Here is a 20,598-nt window from a genome sequence, read left to right as displayed (position 1 = left end):
CTGCTTTAAATGTGTCCCAGAGATTCTGGTATGTTGTATCTTTGTTCTCATTTGTTTCAAAGAACATCTTTATTTCTGCCTTCATTTCCTTATGTACCCAGTAGTCATTCAAGAGCAGGTTGTTCAGTTTCCATGTAGTTGAGTGATTTTGAGTGAGTTTCTTAATCCTGAGTTCTAGTTTGATTGCACTGTGGCCTGAGAGACAGTTTGCTATAATTTCTGTTCTTCTACATTTGCTGAGGAGTCCTTTACTTCCAATTATGTGGTCAATTTTGGAATAAGTGCGATGTGGTGCTGAGAAGAATGTATATTCTGTTGATTTGGGGTGGAGAGTTCTGTAGATGTCTATTAGGTCCACTTGGTGCAGAGTTGTCTTCAATTCCTGGGTATCTTTGTTAACTTTCTGTCTCGTTGATCTGTCTAATGTTGACAGTGGGGTGTTAAAGTCTCCCATTATTATTGTGTGGGAGTCTAAGTCTCTTTGTAAGTCTCTAAGGACTTGCTTTATGGATCTGGGTGCTCCTGTATTGGATGCATATATATTTAGGATAGCTCTTCTTGTTGAATTGATCCCTTTACCATTATGTAATGGCCTTTTTTGTCTCTTTTGATCTTTGTTAGTTTAAAGTCTGTTTTATCAGAGACTAGCATTGCAACCCCTGCCCTTTTTTGTTTTCCATTTGCTTAATAGATCTTCCTCCATCCCTTTATTTTGAGCTTATGTGTGTCTCTGCACATGAGATGGGTCTCCTGAATACAGCAAACTGATAGGTCTTGACTCTATCCAATTGGCCAGTCTGTGTCTTTTAATTGGAGCATTTAGCCCATTTACATTTAAGGTTAATATTGTTATGTGTGCACTTGATCCTGTCATTATGATGTTAACTGGTTATTTTGCTCATTAGTTGATGCAGTTTCTTCCTAGCATCGATGGTCTTTACATTTTGGCATGTTTTTGCAGTGGCTGGTACCGGTTGTTCCTTTCCATGTTTAGTACTTCCTTCAGGAGCTCTTGTAGGGCAGGCCTGGTGGTGACAAAATCTCTCAGCATTTGCTTGTCTGTAAAGGATTTTATTTCTCCTTCACTTATGAAACTTAGTTGGGCTGGATATGAAATTCTGGGTTGAAAATTCTTTTCTTTAAGAATGTTGAATATTGGTCCCCATTCTCTTCTGGTTTGTAGAGTTTCTGCTGAGAGATCTGCTGTTAGTCTGACGGGCTTCCCTTTGTGGGTAACCCGACCTTTCTCTCTGGCTGCCCTTAACATTTTTTCCTTCATTTCAACTTTGGTGAATCTGACAATTATGTGTCTTGGAGTTGCTCTTCTCGAGGAGTCTCTTTGTAGCGTTCTCTGTATTTCCTGAATTTGAATGTTGGCCCGGCTTGCTAGGTTGGGGAAGTTCTCCTGGATAATATCCTGCAGAGTGTTTTCCAACTTGATTCCATTTTCCCCGTCACTTTCAAGTACACCAATCAGATGTAGATTTGGTCTTTTCACATAGTCCCATATTTCTTGGAGGCTTTGTTCATTTCTTTTTACTCTTTTTTCTCTAAACTTGTCTTCTCACTTCATTTCATTCATTTGATCTTCAATCACTGATACCCTTTCTTCCAGCTGATGAGTCAGTTACTGAAGCTTGTGCATTTGTCACGTAGTTCTCGTGTCATGGTTTTCACCTCTATCAGGTTGTTTAAGGACTTTTCTACATTGGTTATTCTAGTTATCCATTTGTCAAATATTTTTTCAAGGCTTTTAGTTTATTTGCACTGGGTTCATAACTCCTTCTCTAGCTCGGAGAAGTTTGATTGTCTGAAGTCTTCTTCTCTCAACTCATCAAAGTCATTCTCCGTCCAGCTTTGTTCCATTGCTGGCAAGGAGCTGCATTCCTTTGGAGGGGGAGAGGCACTCTAATTTTCAGAATTTCCAGCTTTTCTGCACTGCTTTTTCCCCATCTTTGTGGTTTTATCTACCTTTGGTCTTTGATGATGGTGACGTACAGATGGGATTTTGGTGTGGATGCCCTTTCTGTTTGTTATTTTTCCTTCTAACAGTCAGGACCCTCAGCTGCAGGTCCGCTGGAGTTTGCTTGAGGTCAACTCCAGACCCTGTTTGCCGGGGTATCAGCAGCAGAGGCTGCAGAAGAGTGATATTGCTGAACAGCAAATGTTGCTGTCTGATTGTTCCTCTGGAAGCTTTGTCTTAGGGGTATACCTGGCCATGTGAGGTGTGAGGTGTCAATCTGCCCCTAGTGGGGAATGTCTCCCAGTTAGGCTACTTGGGGGTCAGGGACCCACTTGAGCAGACAGTCTGTCCATTCTCAGATCTCAAACTCCATGCTGGGAGAACCACTACTCTCTTCAAAGCTGTCAGACAGGGACATTTACATCTGCAGAGGTTTCTGCTGCCTTTGTTTGGCTATGCCCTGTCCCCAGACGTGGAGTCTACAGAGGCAGGCAGGCCTCCTTGTGCTGCAGTGGGTTCTACCCAATTCGAGCTTCCCGGCTGCTTTGTTTACCTACTTAAGCCTCAGCAATGGTGGGCACCCCTACCCCAGCCTCGCTACTGCCTTGCAGTTAGATCTCAGACTGCTGTGCTAGCAATGAGGGAGGCTCCGTGGGCGTGCGACCCTCTGAGCCAGGTGCGGGATATAATCTCCTGTTGTGCTGTTTGCTAAGACCCTTGGTGAAGCGCAATATTAGGGTGGGAGTGACCCAATTTTCCAGGTGTTGTGTGTCACGGTTTCCCTTGGCTAGGAAAGGGAATTCCCTTCCCCTTTGTGCTTCCTAGGTGAGGTGATGCCTCGCCTTGCTTCGGCTCTCGCTTGTTGGGCTGCACCCACTGTCCTGCACCCACTGTCCAATACGCCCCAGTGAGATGAACCTGGTACCTCAGTTGGAAATGCAGAAATCACCTGTCTTCTGTGTTGCTCACACTGGGAGTTGGAGGCTGGAGCTGTTCCTATTTGGCCATCTTGGCGCCACCTCCCAATGTATTCTTTAAAGCACTCATGATAATGTTTTGCATTTTTCAAGTGTTTGTGTGATATTGAGTCCAGGTGACAGTTTAGTATGGCATATAGCAACTAGATAAAGTTTTTCTCTAGTAATTCCATGAAAGAAAAGCTTATTAAATGTCTTCTATATGCCAGATATATGAAGGCAGGGGAAGATGATACATATTAAAGATTCAAGAAATGTTTGTTGAATTAATAAACCATATAAATGAAGCACTATAATAGGTCTTTGTTGGATTAAGGATAATAATTCACAAGTGAACTAGACTTAATTCCTGCCTCAAGGTACATACACCATGGTGGGGAGACAGGTGTTTACACATGCCAAATGGGAGGGAGGAGGGGAAATGATGGAGATGAAAAATTGTGATTAAATGTGTGTATCTTAAGGATGGTATAATGTGCCATCAAGATTCCCAGGTCAGTGTCTGTCATCAAAGTCTGAGGGAGCCCCTCTGAAGGACAAACTTGCTGAGGATTGGAGTATATGTAATACTTATAAGATAATAATTAGGTACTTTAAAATATTTATCAACAAAAAGTATACATTATAACCATTATGATATGTTAATTACATATCATGAGTGAGTGAGTCAGTTGTGACATCACTGCATTGTCTATTACATTCTGACCTACAGAAGTCAGTACCTTGCTTATTGTGTTTCTGGGATATCACTGACTGCTCCTTCACTCCACAGATGATCACAGCATTAACATATGTAGCCCACTATCACAATCCAATCCTCAAAGAGTGTCATAGTTTTAAAGAGGATAATTATCCAATAATCCATCTAGAATGCATCTACTGTCTGCATGGTAACAAGGATTAGTTACCAGAAGAACAGTTTCCTACTGTCAGAGATAAAGAGATTCAGATTAGATCTCACCAGGACCAAAAGGAACCGAGGTTTTTACCACCCTACAATTACACCCTAGGACTGAACATTGCAGAGAAAGGAAAACAACTCTTCACTAAGATTCATCTTGGAACAGAGAAGCCAAAGGAAGCCCATACATTTGAGTTGATACCTTGGGCTTCTGCCGGATTTAGGGCAGAAATTCTGAGGTTGGAAAACATTGACTTCTTACTTGACCTTAAACCTAGGTTTTCCTACAGGACACACCATTTCTTGTGGCTTCCCCTCAAAATGGACACTGGTATTGTGTGTGTCTTCCATGTACCAGAAAGAAGGGGAGAGAAAGGTCTGCATTCTCCTCTCTCCATCAACTCTTTCCAGGATAGGCATCTTCCAGCCTCATGAAAAACACTCTTCCTGCCCCAGCTCATGCAACCTAGCTCTGTATCTTAGGTTTCATTTTGTCAGCCATCTACCAACCTTCCAATGATATCATCCCATTACTGGGCGAGTTTGTCAACTAGCCCAGTAGGCCCAACATCACCCAAGGAAAATCAAATGCCAGTGTTGGAAAGAAGGATGGTTTGGCACTTAAAGGCTTAGCTCTTGAGTCAGAGAGATCTGTCTTCAAATCTGGTTGCTCTAATTCCTATCTTCATGACTTTGGGTAAATTATGCCATGTATTTGAATCTCTATTTGTTCATTTGTAAAAGGGGATAATATTCTATGGACATTAAGAAGCCAAAATTAAATAATGAATGTTCATCTCTTTCCACAGTACCTGGCAGCAGTGTCAGTACTCAATAATGTTAGATATTATTAATGCTACTAGCATGACTAATATTGATGTTGAAAGCTTTTCTGAAACTATGTCATTCTTCTCAATATCAATGATCTTTGTCTCAACTCACCTTCAGCAGCCCACTCTCAGGCCAACCCTTCAAGGTATTGTTTTTTCCTCATCCAGCAGATGGCCTAATTTTTCTTCATGAAGCAGATACAGGTATCCAGGCAAGAAATCCATCAACTTCCTGACTTCCAACATACAAAATTATCTGTGTGCAAATCTCATCATTTTATTTTGCCCTCCAGTCCCAAAATTATCCATAGGTAATCATATTTTATCCTATATTGTTATGGACCTTATTTTATATACAAATCTATTTTTTCTCCTACATCATCAGCCTCGAATAGAACATTTCCATTGAACTTGCAAAATTTGCAACACTGTTATTCGTTAAAACGGGCACCTTTTTCAGCTCCCTTCTTTTAGATACTTCCTTTTTACTCTTCTTCAGAAGCAAGCTTCTTTAAGCAGTGGTCTAAAACTTCTTTCTGCAACTTTACTTCATATTCACTAGTCATTTCATTGTATTATAGTCGCATGCTCTGTTCTTTGCCAATTTCACAGATGTCTCTCTTTCTAAAGCACATATGAAATTCTGTTTTCCAAATTTGATAAGCACAAACCCTAAATTAGTACACCTCTAAGAAAGATCTCTCAGTGTGGTCACTTCTTCATTTTATTATCATTCTATTCCATGTCTCTACTGTTTTGTTTTTCTTTTCCCACTATTTCTTCTCAACTCCCCCATAAATTCTTCTTTCTTTCTTCATCTGCCCCTGAAAGGTTACCATTTTCTAAGATCTTATTTTTAGCCTTCTTCTTCTCCCTGCCGATGGGCAGCAGTAGTGCCAGATGGAAAGTGAGGCTGGTGTGTTCATTCCTTACATCCCTCTTTGCAAGATCTAATTTCCCATGTCCTTCCTGGTCTAGGGATGTAGCTGTTCTCCGGTGTCGCTAGCCCCAGGATGCTTCTTGCATTTCTTAGTTTAGCAGGGCCAGTCAACTTTAGATAAATTATACTGCTGTTGAAAACCTTTCTATAATCTCAGTGACAGTCAATAGACTTAATTTCTTACCTCTTTTACATACCTAGAGCAGGTCAGCTCAAAAACTCAGGCTGATGAATATCTAAGAAATTTCTTGGGGAGAGAATAAAATAGAAGGTGGCAGATCAGATGGCAACTCTTAAATCTCCTCAAAAGCAGCACATATCACTTCCACCACAATCCATTGGCTGAAGTAAGACATATGATCAGGTCTGAAATGTATGATATAAAAAGTCTAATTGTTCCTCAGTGAGGAGGCTGGTGTGGCAGACAGATTCTAAAATAGTTCCCAATTATTCTATCCTTTGATATTCACCCCTTGTACAATCTCCTTGAATGTGGAGAGGAACTGTGGCCTGCTTCTAACCAACAGACTATAGCAAAGGTGATAGGGTGTCACTCTGTGACTACATAAGATAAGATTATATCCTGTGTCTTACTAGGCCTTCCTCTTCCTTGCTAATTTTGATGACATATTCTATTATGCTGAGAGCTACACTATGGAAAATAAGTGCCACATGGCAAGGAACTGAGGGTGGCTTCAACTCATAGACAACAAGGAAAAAGCTCTCAAGAAAATGAATTCTGCCAATAACATGAGTGAGCTTGGAAGCAGATCGTTTTCCACTTGAACATTCAGATGAGACCACATCCCTGGCTGGGAACTTCATCATAGCCCATGAGAGACATTGAATCAAAAGACTCAGCCCAATTGTACCTGGGCTTCTCATCCACATAATCTGTAAGATAATAAACATGTATTTTATTAAGTCTCTAGTTTGCGGTAGTTTTTATGCAGCAATAGTTAATAACCCATATTTGAGGGTTCTGGTAGGAAAGAGTATGAAATTTTTTAAAAATAATTCAAGCTGCACGGTCCACTTTTCTGGATATTTGCAAATATTCACTTCTTTCCTTTAGCATGCAAAACATCCCCACCCCCTCCTTAAGGGATGTATCCAAAATTTCCATCATCTTGGCCTAAGACTCAAAGTCCAGAATGCCATCATTATTTGTACATAAGTTTCACATTACTTAGAGACCTGCGACTAAAAATCACAAGTTATCTGCCTCCACTCCCAACATTCAATGAACAGAGACAGGCTAACCAGAACAAACATGCCCATTTTGAAAGAGAAAAAAATGAGAGCTGGTGGTAATCTCTTACACTGATGATACTCCTAAACAACTCCTTCTGGTATTCCCCTCATTTAGTCCCCGCCTCTTGAATCTGACCCTGCCCTGTGAGTTGTTTGAATATAGAATGCTGTAGAAGTAATTTTGTGCTACTTCCTGTCCTAAGCCTTAAAAATACCTGATAGCTTCTAATTTTGCACTCCCAGAATCCAGCCCCAAAAGAAGAGGCATGATTGTCCTGAAACTATGATACTTTGAAGGAACTCTGAGAGAGCCACTTGGAGAGGCTACATGAGGGAGAACAAAAGGGCTCTAAATGACCATCCCACGTAAAATCCCAGTCTATAGCAAGGACCAACTGCCACCATTGCAGACATTCCAAATCAGTTGAACCTCCAGTGAGCCATCTTGGACATTTCAAACCACTTGAGCCTTCAGGTGACTGAGGTCGTAGCTCCCACCACATAGAGAATTATCTAGGACTCATGAACGACAATAAATACTTGTTACTGATGGAAGTCATTCAGTTATGGGTATCTGATACCATCCACTGAGCAATCTTAAAATCTTGACAGATGTTAGATTGCACATGATAAGACAAAATTTAAAGTATACAATACCATCATGTAATATACTCTGAAAAAAAAATTAGTTTCCTAGGTCTCACAATTAGTTCACAGGAGATACAGAGAGGGAGAACTAAGTTAACATAAAAAAGTCCAGTGAGCAAGGCAGGTAGCACAGACCCCAAGCAATCAGCCTAGTAGCTGTGTCTGTATGATGCAGAGGCACTAAGGTGGGGGTCCCAAGGCAGCAGCAGAAGCAATAGTGGTGGCAACAGTGGCCACAGCCACAGCCTGGGGAGCAGCGCAGGGATCTGGGTGGAAGGCTGGCTGGTCTGTACATCTTGGACCTTGTTCCTGTGGTGCCTGCATAATTATTAACTCTTTGGCATGAGCTCCAGGACAGGGACTGTAGTTGCTCAGGAAGTAAAGTTTCTTAGTAAACTATTACAAGATAACAGCATACACATGGGCATTGCAATTAAGTATATTGGAGTTATTAGGATTTAGGATTCTCCCAAGAGTTCAGAATGTCCAGTTTTGAACACTGTGGCATCAGTGCCAAGAAAATACCCACAGGTTTAGAAAGAGAAGTTAAACTCAAAGATTATTCAATTTAACAGACTATTTTTATATGCGGCTTTTGATAAACCACTTATTCATAAAACAATTTGAGCATTAATTTTCCATGTAATGGAGGATCCAGTAATGAAATGCATAAACATGTATTTTACATTGTATCATAAAGGCACTTTGTGTTTCTTGTATGAACTTTATAAGGTAAAAAATGTTATAGGATACATTAAATTGCCATTGTATAAATTTACATTTAAATTGTGACATTGCATCACAATTTTCTCCTGTTAGTATTCCAAAATATTTGGTAGTAGTGCATTATTTAGCTATTATCGGGCAATGAAATCTATAAAGCTTCTCCCAGTGGGAGGTGCCAGGGCCAAGCTATCCTTCCCTGGGTGACTGTCAAGATGACCTCACCCATTTCTTAGTTGTCACCCTGGACAATCAAGTCAGTAGTTGAAAATGGATGGATCCACAGCAGGTGTATGTATATGGAGGAGGAAGAGGGATTAAGAAACTGCAGCAGGCCTGGTGCGGTGGCTCACACCTGTAATCCTAGCACTTTGGGAGGCCGAGGCAGGTGGATTGCTTGAGCCCAGGAGTTCGAGACCAGTCTGGGAAACATAGCAATACCCTGTCTCTGAAAAAAAAAAATCAAAAAACTGCAGCAGCGTTTTCAAGGTTGGTGCATGGAAGTCATGGAAGGAATACTACCCCAACTGGTAGATGTTGGAAAAAAATATTACCAACTTCACAGTTAACATAGAGAATACACAAATATAAATATAATTTTTAAAAATCTCCCTTAGAGAGAATAGAATTTTGAAACATTTTATTTTATAATTTTTATTTATTTATTTATTTTTGAGACAAAGTCTCGCTGTGTCGCCCAGGCTGGAGTGCAGTGGTGTGATCTCAGCTCACTGCAGCCTCTGCCTCCCGGGTTCAAGCGACTCTCTTGCCTCAGCCTCCTGAATAGCTGGGACTACAGGCACATGTCACAACTCCCGGCTAATTTTTGTACTTTTAATAGAGTTTCACCATGTTGGCCAAGATGATCTCCATCTCCTGATTTTGTGATTCACCCGCCTTGGCCTCCCAAAGTGCTGGGATTACAGGCATGAGCCACCATGCCTGCCCTTGATACATTTTATTTTCTAAATCACAGATTTAACTTATAAAATTTGGATATATATACTTTTAAAATATTATTTTCTGAAATATTCCCCCATGATAGTCAATGCTGTTAGAGATTTATAATTTATTGTTATAATTTTAAGATCTCTTGAGTTTTGAAGTTGAAACATGTTTTAACTTTTAAAAAATGAGTGTCTCCTAATTAACATCTGGAGAAACTGTTCTTTAAGAGAATGTTTCAGAAAGTCTAAATTAATTGATATCAAATTTTCCCCTTTTACAAAACATTGTTCCTGTGTTTTTGCCTTCTCCCTAATAGTCTTATTTGGTGTTTGGCTAGTTTATTTTTCTTTTGCTGCAGTGAACATACTAGTGTTTTACATTTCACTGGTACTCATTTTTTCTGCTCCACTCTGGTAACCAGGTTACTCAGGTCAATAGAACCTGAAGAAAGAACCCCTACATCATTCCTAAGTGAACTCAAACTAAAGGTGGGGAAAAGATGAAGGTGCCTTAAAGATTCTACTATGTTGGAAAATCAGACCTAATACACTGACCTCAAGGCTACCTTACCATTCCTCCTTGTCACTTTTTTGATAAGTTTGCATTCTTCCTAATCTGATCACTTCCCATATGCCTACTAAATGTCTAAATCAGTAAACCATTTCAGTCACTTCTCTGGTGGCCAACAGAAAAACTAATCATTTCAATGATTTTAATAAAATTCAACTACTTACTAAGTCATCACATAATTATAATGAATAAAACAAACTCTTCCTTAAAGATAAAGAAAAAATGATAAAATTTCACTCTGCTTCTATTCATTTTTAAGCTGCCAATTATTGCATTTATTTTTAATTAGAAAATAAATCTAAGTTTGAGAAAAATTACTGTGCATGTTGAATTTCATTTACCTCATCAACAAAGATACACTAGGAGCTACGCCAAGTAGGAGAATTTTGAAAAGTATAACTCAAAGCAATGCTGGCTAGGAGCCAGGCTATGGGCCTTGGTCATACTTGTGTTCACAGTACTGAGTGATATCAGCAGAATGGTAAACTAAGAATCTCCAAACCTTTGTTCATTCACAGAAAAAATACTATGGATGGTTTAAATAACTTTATAGAGACTCTGAAAAACAGAAAAAAAGAGCAACCAAGTAAATTCCCATCAAGAAAAAGTCATATTCAAAATTATTGTGTTTTTACTCATTTAAAACATTATGGGACTTCCAGAAAGAGAAGAAAGGGACGGATAATTTATTTGAAAAAGTAATAGCCAAAAGCTTCCCAAGTTTGAGGAAAGACATACAAAGAAGCTCTATGAACCACAAGATAAAGCCAAAAAGACCCGTACTGAGACAAATTGTAATCAAACTCTTAAAAACCAAATACAATCTTAAAAGCAGCAAGAGAAAAGAGACTCATCATATACAAGCTATCCTCAATAAGATTATCAGTAAGTTTCTCAGCAGAAAGGCGGCAGGCCAGAAGGCACAGAGATGATATATTTAAGGTGCTAAAAGAAAAAGAAAAATACTTGTCAACTGAGACTTCTGTATTTGGCAAAACTGTCCTACTAAGATTAGGCAAAAATAAATGCACCCCCAGGTAAATAAGCTAAGAGGCTACATTACTACTAGCCCTGCACTACAATCAGTGTTAAGGCAGCCCTTCAAAGTTGAAATAAAATGACAATAGACAGTAACTTGAACACATAGGAAAATATAAAGATCTCTGGTAAAAGCAAATACATGGACATTATAAAAACTAATGTTTTTATATAATTTTGGCTTGTAACTACATTTTATTTTTTATAGAATTTAAAAGGCAAATTCATAAAAATAATTATAAATCCATGCTAATAGGTATACAACATACATAAAGATTGTTTTTTGACATAAATAACATAACAAAGAGGGGGAAGGAAAGTTGTAAAAAAGCAAAGTGTTGTGTGCAACTGAAGTTTAAGTTGGTATTAATTCAAAACAGATTGTTATAACTTTGTACTGTTACATGTAACCTCCATGGTAACCACAAAGAAAATATCTACAAAAGGTACACAAAAGGAAATGAAAAGGAAATCAAAATGTGTCACTATGAAAAATGAACTATAAACAAAGGAAAGAAATAATTGAGGAAATGAGAGACAAAAAAACTGTAAGACAAAGAGAAAACGTCAAAATGGCAGAAGTTCCACTTCATCAGTAATTGCTTTAAATGTAAATGGATGTTTCTGTCTGATCAAAAAGCAGATATTGGTAGAACAGGGTTGGGGAGATGTGATACAATTATATGCTGTCTTTATAGATACTTTACAGATTCACTGTAGATCTCAGGATACCATAGTTTGAAAGTGGAAGGGTAGAAAGAGATATTCCACACAAATAGTAACTGAAAGAGAGCAGGGGTGGCTATACTAATATCAGACAAAATAGACTCTAGGTTAAATTTAAGTTAAAAACTGTTACAAGAGGCAAAGCAAGACACTACATGTAAATAAAAGAATCAGTTCTACTAAGATATAATAATTATAAACATATGTGCCAAATATCATATCTCCAAAATATATTAAGCAAGCATTGATAAAATTGGAGAGAACAAATAGACAGCTCTACAGTAATAGTAGGAAATGTCAATACCCCTTTCTCAATACTGGATAGAACCACCTGTCTTCAACAATACTGCAGACCAGTTGGACCTAGCAGACACATACAGAACACTTCACCCAACAAGATTCCATTAGAATATATGATTTTTTTCTTAAGTGAATATGGAACATTCTTCAGGAGAGACCATACGTTAGGCCACAAAACAAGTGTTAATAAATTTTAAAAGATTGAAATTATGCAGCGTCATTCCTAATTACTATGAAATAAACTAAAAATAGAAGAAGAACTGGAAAATTCACAAATGTGTGGACATTAAATAACACACTTTTAAACAACCAATGGGTAAAATAAGAAAAATTAGAAAATACCTTAGGACAAATGAAAACACAATTTGCAAAAACTAATGGGATGCTGTAAAAGCAGTACTAAGAGGGAAATTTATAGCTTTAAATACTTACATTTTAAAAGGATAAAATATTTCACTTCAACAATACAACTTTATGTTTTAAGGAAGTAGAAGAAGAATAATGATCTAAACCCAAAGCTAGCAGAAAAAATAAAATAATAAAAGATATGAGCAAAGATTACCATAATTCATTTGAGAATGTTGCCTAAAAATACAGTAAAGAAACTCAATATTATTTTCTTTTCTATTAGAAATTCAATGATATGCACTCTTAAAACACTTCTGCAGGAAATGATATATTATTATAGACAAATTAACCTGAAATAGAAACAGTCGTTTGATTCTTCTACTTGTTCCTAGAGTTGAGAATGAAAAAGGGTACATTCTTGTTGAGATTAGTTTCCAGAACTGAAGCCTCAATGGAGACTTGGTCTTTTCCATTCTCTGCAGAATATGGCTTTAAATTATGTCCTTAGAGTTCTCTCTAGCTTATCCCATGCTCTGGGTACCAGCCTTCATACTTACACCACACTGCATCACTGGCATCACTGCTCTTAATGAGAATGTGTGAACAATTTCCTAATTTCATGAAATAAGAAGTGGACAAACAGCTCAATTAAGAAATGAATATCTAAAATTAGTTTTGATTATAGTTTTAGTATTTTGAATAAGGTGAGCCAGATGGAAAGAACGTCCATCCCCTGTGCAACTTAGGTAGAAAAAATAATTCCGTTAATAATTTAATCAGAACAAATGATTCCTCTAAGGAATCAAATGTAGCAGGAAAAGATAAATCTTTAAGAACTAAGGCTCTTAAAATATAAGAATATAAGATAATAATGAGAAGCTGAGTCTAAGAATTTATAGTAATCAGAAGTACACCAAAAGCTGATTGAATGGCACAGTTCTGATTTAAAGTCATTACGCTACCACGGAGCTCAAACTATCAAAGTGGATTTATGAAAATTATACAGCTTACTTAATACCGAGTTTTACTAATTGATGAAGAGTATGAGCAAAAAGTAAGCAGAGAAACAGCAACACCCATCTCTGAAAAGGCCCAAAAGATCTGACATACTTCCAAAAAAATCTATTTTTGCACTGTAATGTACTTTGTGTCTGAGTAGGAGATTAATGTTACTGTATGTACCACGTACATGCCGTACATGTTAGCCCTACGAGGCCATTTAAGTTTAGAGCTTCTTAGGTTTTACATTCCTTTAGTTGCACAGGTAGGAAACCTACATGACTAACTTTAGCTCTCCAAGTTGTGCCCTGTACTTCACAAATTCCAGATTCATCTACAATAAGCAATGCAAAAAGCCTACTAAAAACATTCTTAGATGAGAACTTCTTGGGTTATCTTCCTGCTTGTAAATACCATCAGAGTGTTTACAAGGAGGGAAGAGTAATGAAGCTGTTGCTAGTTCTTTCTCTTTTGTGAAGACACAGATGAAGTGCGGTGCTGGGAGTGGCAAGGGATTGAATCAAGCAAGATTCAGAAATATACAAGTGATTCAATGGCCCTTTATATTCAAATCTCCAAACTTGAGTTTTATATACCATCTTCTCAAAGGAATAAAACAAAAAATTCAATCATATACAACAATTTTGTCTATTATAAAGTTGAATGTTTGCCCCACACCTGGCCTGCCATCGTGCATTAGGGGACCATGGATGATCAAAAGAATCCCTGTCCTGATGAGGTCACTGCTGATGCTCTTATTTATGCTAAATTGTGAACATTTGATGCACATGGGTCCATGATTCTTTACCAACCATACCAATCACGTCTAGGACAGATAAGGGGGAGGAAGATGGAGTACATGCAACACCCTACCAAATTCTCTGCCATCATCTGACTCTGCACCTACTCCATCTTCCCTTCAAGACCAATGGAAGGAGGGTGCTGCTTATGGTAATCAGATCACCAGGTTGCTGTTCCAGGGCCATATGCAGGGAGTACAACCAAAAGCACAGGCTTCCCTTTATCTTTTTGTTCCTGCCCAGCTACGATGTCAATTCTTGCCCCGAAATTTGACCTATCCCTCTTTTCCAGTCCAAGTAACATGGTTTTTCTTACCTGCATGGCTTCATTGAAACCAAAACTAACATTTCCAAACACCTGTCTGTTAAAAGTAGAGATGAATTTTGTTTTTCAAATTTGAAAATGCTCATTAAAATAGAAAACTAATGTGTGCCAGCTGAGTAATACTCAGATGTCTCTGTACAAGAACCCTTCATCCATCTCTGCTTCGCAGTCCTCCTGGGTCTGGGAGCTGACCTCAGGCACAGCCAGGCAGGGAACTCATGGCTCACTCTCATTACAGGGGGTGGAAACCAGAATAATCAAGACCAGTCTGGCAACATAGCAAGACCTTGTCTCTACAAAAAAATTTAAAAATCAGCCAGGCATAATAAGTGTGTGCTTGTGGTCCTAGCTACTCAGGAGGCTGAGGCAGGAAGATACCATGAGTTCGAGGCTCAAGTAAGCTATTAAATAATGGTACCACTGCGCTCCAGCCTGGACAAAATAGCAAGACCCTGTCTCAAAAAAGGGGGGATACATAATAATATATCTTCCCATTCCATATTTATCCACCCCTTACCCCTGAGAAATGACCATAATATCCTTGCAGAACTATTGTATGTATACATGAGCAAGTATGCACAAGCTATTTCTCTGTTTTACAGACATGGAAGCATTTCTTAAATAGTATAACAACCTATTTTTTCTTAAACATGTTGGTAATTGTTCTATATCACTATATGAAGACCTCCTTTGAAGAATTTTTTTACAATTTCTTATTATTAGGAAATAGAACTTACATAATAGTGCATAATTATGTACTGTTTAAATTATAAGTACACATCTTTTACTGCCATACAGATTTTTTTACATTACATATGTGAATAGCATCTCAATAAAGCAGACATTTAAAAAAAAAAATGAATGAAAGGAAGGAAAAGAAATAGGACCCTTCCACAGCACAGAAAACTCTCTCGTTCCCTACAAAAGCTAGAGTTTAAAACCAGCCTGACTACTGGGTATATTTTTGGTTTCTCTCTGTCACCCAGGCTGGAGTGCAGTGGTGCCATCTCGGCTCACTGCAAGCTTCGCCTCCCAGGTTCACGCCATTCTCCTGCCTCAGCCTCCCGAATAGCTGGGACTACAGGTGTGCACCACTATGCCTGGCTAATTTTTTAAATATATTTTTAGTAGACACAGGGTTTCACCATGTTAGCCACGATGGTCTTGATCTCCTGACCTCGTGATCCGCCTGCCTCGGCCTCCCAAAGTACTGGGATTACAGGCATGAGCCACCGTGCCCAGCCTATTTTTGGGTTTTTAATGAATGCTTTTCCCATCTATACAGGCATCTCTCTGAAACATTATTTACTATATATTTGGCTTGCAATTGCTTTATCTGACTTGGGACTTGAGGGGTAGGTTTTCTGGCATAGTTTCTGTATCCTGATCTAGTATGTCACTTATAAAATATACATGGTGGCCAGGCGCGGTGGCTCATGCCTGTAATCCCAGTACTTTGGGAGGCCAAGGCGGGCAGATCACAAGGTCAAGAAATCGAGATCATCCTGGCCAACATGGTGAAACCCCGTCTCTACTAAAAATACAAAAATTAGGTGGGCATGGTGGTGGGCACCTGTAGTCCCAGCTACTTGGAAGGCTGAGGCAAGAGAATTGCTTGAATCCAGAAGGCGGAGGTTGCAGTGAGTTGAGATCGCACCACTGCACTCCAGCCTGGCGACAGAGCAAGATTCCGTCTCTAAAAAAAAGAAAAAAAATATGTATACATATACACACATATATATGGTTAGAATTTTAAAATCCAGCCTGATGATCATTTTGCTTTTAACTAAAACATTTAGTCCAATTACACTGAATACAATTATTGATATTTTCAGTTTATATGTAACATTTTATTTTGTGCTATATATTTTTTTTGTCTTCCTTTGGATTGAGTGTATCTTTGTTATACTATTGTTTTTCTTGTCACTTGCAAGTTATTTGCACAGTTTATTTTCCTTCGTTAGTTATTTAAAGATATTAGGCATTACTTATAAACCATAAGATATTAGGCATCACTTATAAACCATAGTTTAAACTTAATCAATGTCTTTACTCATGCTCTGGATAAAACAAGAACTTAGAACCCTTTAACATGGTTACTCTTTTTTCTGTTTTAGAGATTTTGTTGTAGATTGCAATTGTATGTTTGCAAGCCCAGAAGTCTTTATTATTACTGATAAACTCCGTCTTGAGATTCAAGCAACCTGCCTCTCCATTTGCCTGTTCAAACCTGGAGAGGGCTCCTCCCGACCGTTGCTTGCCTTGAAGTTATACGTTCGGGTTAATATTTTGTCTTGGTGGTCTCCCTGCACCCTGTCCACACCTTTGAATATACCCTTATTATTAAAGTGTTCTTAAACGACTCAGTTTGAGAGTGCTAGGACCCTGATGATATAATCTTATACCCATTTTAAGACATTGATCGTTTTTAGCACCTAGTGGAGTGTTCTGTGAAGGGAAAGGACCTTTGAAGCAAGCAGCCTTGCCTGGGAATCTTGGCCCCAACTCCTAAAAGGTCTCAAAGAACAACACAACCACTCTCTCTACATGCCCCCTAAAATTGTAAGATACCCTTCTGCACCAGGTGTGTTTCATTGAGTCCGGTGAAATAAAGGAGAAAAGGAAGCAATAGGAGGAGATGGAAAATGTTTAATAAGGACAGGAATTAGTGTTCACAAACCTGTTCCTTCTGGAGATTTTCCAGGACATTTTCTCTGATCCGCAGTAGCTGCACTTCTGGGAGGGCACCTGTGCTGAGGTCCATGTCCAGCTTGGTCCAGACAATGTAGAACTTCTTTCCCATGTCCTCAGTGGTTTTGGCAAGCATCACATGATTCATGCTGAATTGTGCAGATGCAACCATGATGAAGTCATACTGGTTGAACTGCATTTCCATGAGGTAGTTCTCCAGGGTTTTGGTGGCAGACCCTGTGCCAGGCAGGTCCCACAGCACCATATTTGGAAAGTGGGAAGATAAATAAGGGGCACATCTTTGGGTAGCTTTTACCAGCCCAGTAGGAGGTGAGGGCTTCCCCTCATGTCCTGTGTTTCAAAGGGCACTGATGAAGGTGTTCATCCCACTGCCAGAGTCCCTGCCATAGCAATGTTGACTGGTGTCCTGGACACTATCTTCAGAGTCTCGTTGATGGCAGAGGCCACCTCTGGCAAGTTCCCACCTACTAAGGCTTTCTCAACATTCGTGGCCTCCGTCTTTGATAAAATACCCCAATGCTGGCCGGGTGCGGTGGCTCCTGCCTATAATCCCAGCACTTTGGGAGGCTGAGGCGAGCAGACCACGAGGTCAGGAGATTGAGACCATCCTGGCCAACATGGTGAAACCCTGTCTCTACTAAAATACAAAAAATTAGCCGGGTGTGGTGGTGTGCGCCTGTAGTCCCAGCTAATCAGGAGGCTGAGGCAGGGGAATCACTCGAACCTCGGAGGCAGAGGTAGCAGTGAGCCGGGATCACGCCACTGCACTCCAGCCAGAACGAGACTCTGTCTCAAAACAAACAAACAAAAAAACCCAATGCTTATGGTGTGGCAAAAAGGGTTTAGGATGCAGCTAATGGAGTGTGAGGGGCACGTGGGAACTCTGTCGTATCGGTGGGCACTGGAGTAAGCTGCGGAAGTAGAAGAGCAGGTGAGTTAGGATGGACAGGGTGCACATGAATCATCTGACTTTTAGCATCCCCAGCCCTCAACAAAGACTGCAGCAAAGACATCTGGATTAAAAACAATCAAAAAACACTCATTCAAGCAATGTGCACATTCCTTCAGGGAGCAAGAACGGTAGGGCCCCTGAGGAACCCTCTGAGGCCAGTTGTGCCTCCAATAGTCAGCCTCCAAAGCAGGACTGTGGTCATGAGACGGCTTGAATAGCAGGGAATGAACCAAGTCTCCTGAAAAGCCCGAGAATTTTCTGTCTTTTCCTCTTTTACTCTATCCTAACATAGGTCTGCTCCTTTGCAAGTTTCAGTCCACAACCAAGGCCAAACAAGTAAAAGAGACCTATAGATTTCTCTGCTGAAGATGGCGCCAGAGGACATAAAACATCCAATTCCCATTGCTTACTTGAAGCTGTGGTTGGTCTCTGTTTAACACTTGCCTCATCCGGCAGGGGAGCACACGTGCAGAGCAGTACTGAAATGCTGCAATATATACAAAGTAAGCCACCAGCCTTTGACCCCCCGAGCTTCCCTTAGGATTCTCACGTTGGGCCCAACTGAAGTGAGGGAGAGGAGAGAGTATACTCAAATGCTCTGCTCTTCTTCGAGGCAGTGATTAAACAATTGATTATCACTGTGTTTGCCAAACCCGGCTCTTGCAGGTTCCCCACGGGGCCAGGTATTTGAGACTGATTAAAAGAAGGTGATGTGATTCTCTACTCCTAGCATGGCCTGGCAGGTCTGTTTCACATACTCACTGTGAACACACACAACACTCTACACAGAGCCTCTCACACCTGGTGTGCACACTCACCCATGCCCAGCCATGTTCACTTACCCCACACACTCACGTTCACACTGTCTCACTCACCATCAGCATGCACACATACACTCGCTCGCACTCTGTGCACAGGCCCACACATATTCACACTGACACATGTTCACGCACCCTAACATACTTAAGCTGACATGTGTAAACATGAATACACACATTCATCCCTGTTGCACACACACTTGCTCACTCAGGCTGCAACATGTTCACTTACCCCACACACAAACACACATTCACTCGTGGTGCCAGGTTCACACAAACTTACGTTTGGTGCACACACGCTCACACACTCTGTGCATGTATATATACACTCATGTAGGCTGACACATGTTCGCTCACCTACCCTCACTCATGCTTGATGTGCCCAGTGCCCACACATTCTCTCACATGACACATGTTTGTACACTCATGCACACACAGAATCTTGCCTCCTGAGTGCCCAGGACAATGGATTTGTCCAAGTCTGTGGCCCTTTTAGAGGGCCCAGGAAACAGAGAACTGGCTCCAGCTGTCCATCTATGAACTATGAGGAAAGGCCCTAATGGAGGAGATGGATGAGAGAGGCCCTGTTCTCTGGAATGTATGTGAGTCTTCAACTTCTCGGTGCCTCACTTGCCTTGGGAAGATTTTATAACCCACCATGTGGCGAGAGCAGCCACTGATCATTGACTTCTTCATGCCAGACTTCATCTGTGGCTGCTATGTAAAGTTTCTCCACTGTAACATTAATTATTTTGGTTTATGTAAATAACTAGTTTCTTCTCATCAAATGCTACTTAGATATGGTTGCTTTTAGTTAGTCCACAAAGAGGAAGAGGTAACCTATGGAATCTGGAGGGAAGGAGGCAGGGCAGTTACCAGGTTCAAATGTAGTCCCTCAGCAGTCTAGCAGGAAAATGGAGTGGGGAGGTCTGGCCTTCGGAGTTTTGCCCGCATGTCTCTGCATGGATAGCCGGCAGGCTGGTTAAGGTGAGGAATCGAGCACTCCCCTTCCCCACAACGTTATACTTGATAGATGCACAAGGGAGTGGAACAGGAGCACATGCAGGGCTGGGGATGGGCTTGGGCCTGTGGCAGGGCCATTTTCTAACCCAAGTAGTCCCAGAAAGTATTGCTTCACCAGGTATTAAATGATTGGCATCATATTAATACATACACAGGTCTTGGCATTAACCATTAAACATTTCCACTAGAATCTTTACCATTGTACTCTTTGTGCCCAGCCGGTGTTTAACATATTTTTGTTTGATTAATAAAACACAGTACACTTTGTGTGTTATTAACTTACTAACGGACAGATAAATTAACTTCCCTTTCTAAACTGTCCCTGCTGAGCACAGGGCCTACTAATATACATCTGATTTTCAAGCACACTCTGCTTGGGTACGACACAGGCCAGTGCAGGGTACTGACTGTCCATGGTGAGTGTGGGAGGTCAGCAGAAAACCCTATAGTTTTCCAGGCTTTTTCTGTGACCGTGTCTGTGAACACAGCCAGCAGCTTCAAACCTGTCTGCTTACCTGTCCACCAGTGCTGAGCCCCATGGAAAAGAGCCTTAGCCCCTGCAGCCCCAGCTCAACTGTCCCACCCCCAGGCCTCGATCATATGATCCACTTCTCCTGGGCCCATGTGAAGCCTCACCAGCTGCACACTGGACACCACTGAGCCCAAAATAATTATTTGTACAATCGAGATACTTTATCTCAGTTACACCAGGACTCTGCTGTGTTGTGTCTGCCCAGGCCCCTGTGCCACTGCCAGGCCAGTGAGGGCATGGTTTCCTCTGCATGAGGTTGCAGTGTCTTCCA

At 40.3% G+C, this 20,598-nt stretch overlaps 1 protein-coding gene across 1 annotated transcript in view; it reads right to left on the bottom strand.

Annotated features, from left to right (window-relative positions):
- LOC711384 (immunity-related GTPase family M protein) overlaps positions 1-20,210 on the bottom strand; it is a 28,748-nt gene extending 8,538 nt beyond the window's left edge. The window contains 4 exon segments of the mRNA XM_078004371.1: positions 16,971-17,383; positions 17,386-17,500; positions 18,830-18,861; positions 20,138-20,210. Of these exon segments, the coding sequence (XP_077860497.1) occupies positions 16,971-17,383; positions 17,386-17,500; positions 18,830-18,861; positions 20,138-20,210 (633 nt within the window).
- Positions 20,211-20,598: the final 388 nt, after the last annotated feature.

This window comes from Macaca mulatta, chromosome 6, assembly GCF_049350105.2.
Source record: "Macaca mulatta isolate MMU2019108-1 chromosome 6, T2T-MMU8v2.0, whole genome shotgun sequence".
Lineage (NCBI taxonomy): Eukaryota > Metazoa > Chordata > Mammalia > Primates > Cercopithecidae > Macaca > Macaca mulatta.
The sequence above is the reverse complement of the archived record's forward strand: the minus strand, read 5'-3'. Positions and strand labels throughout refer to the sequence as shown.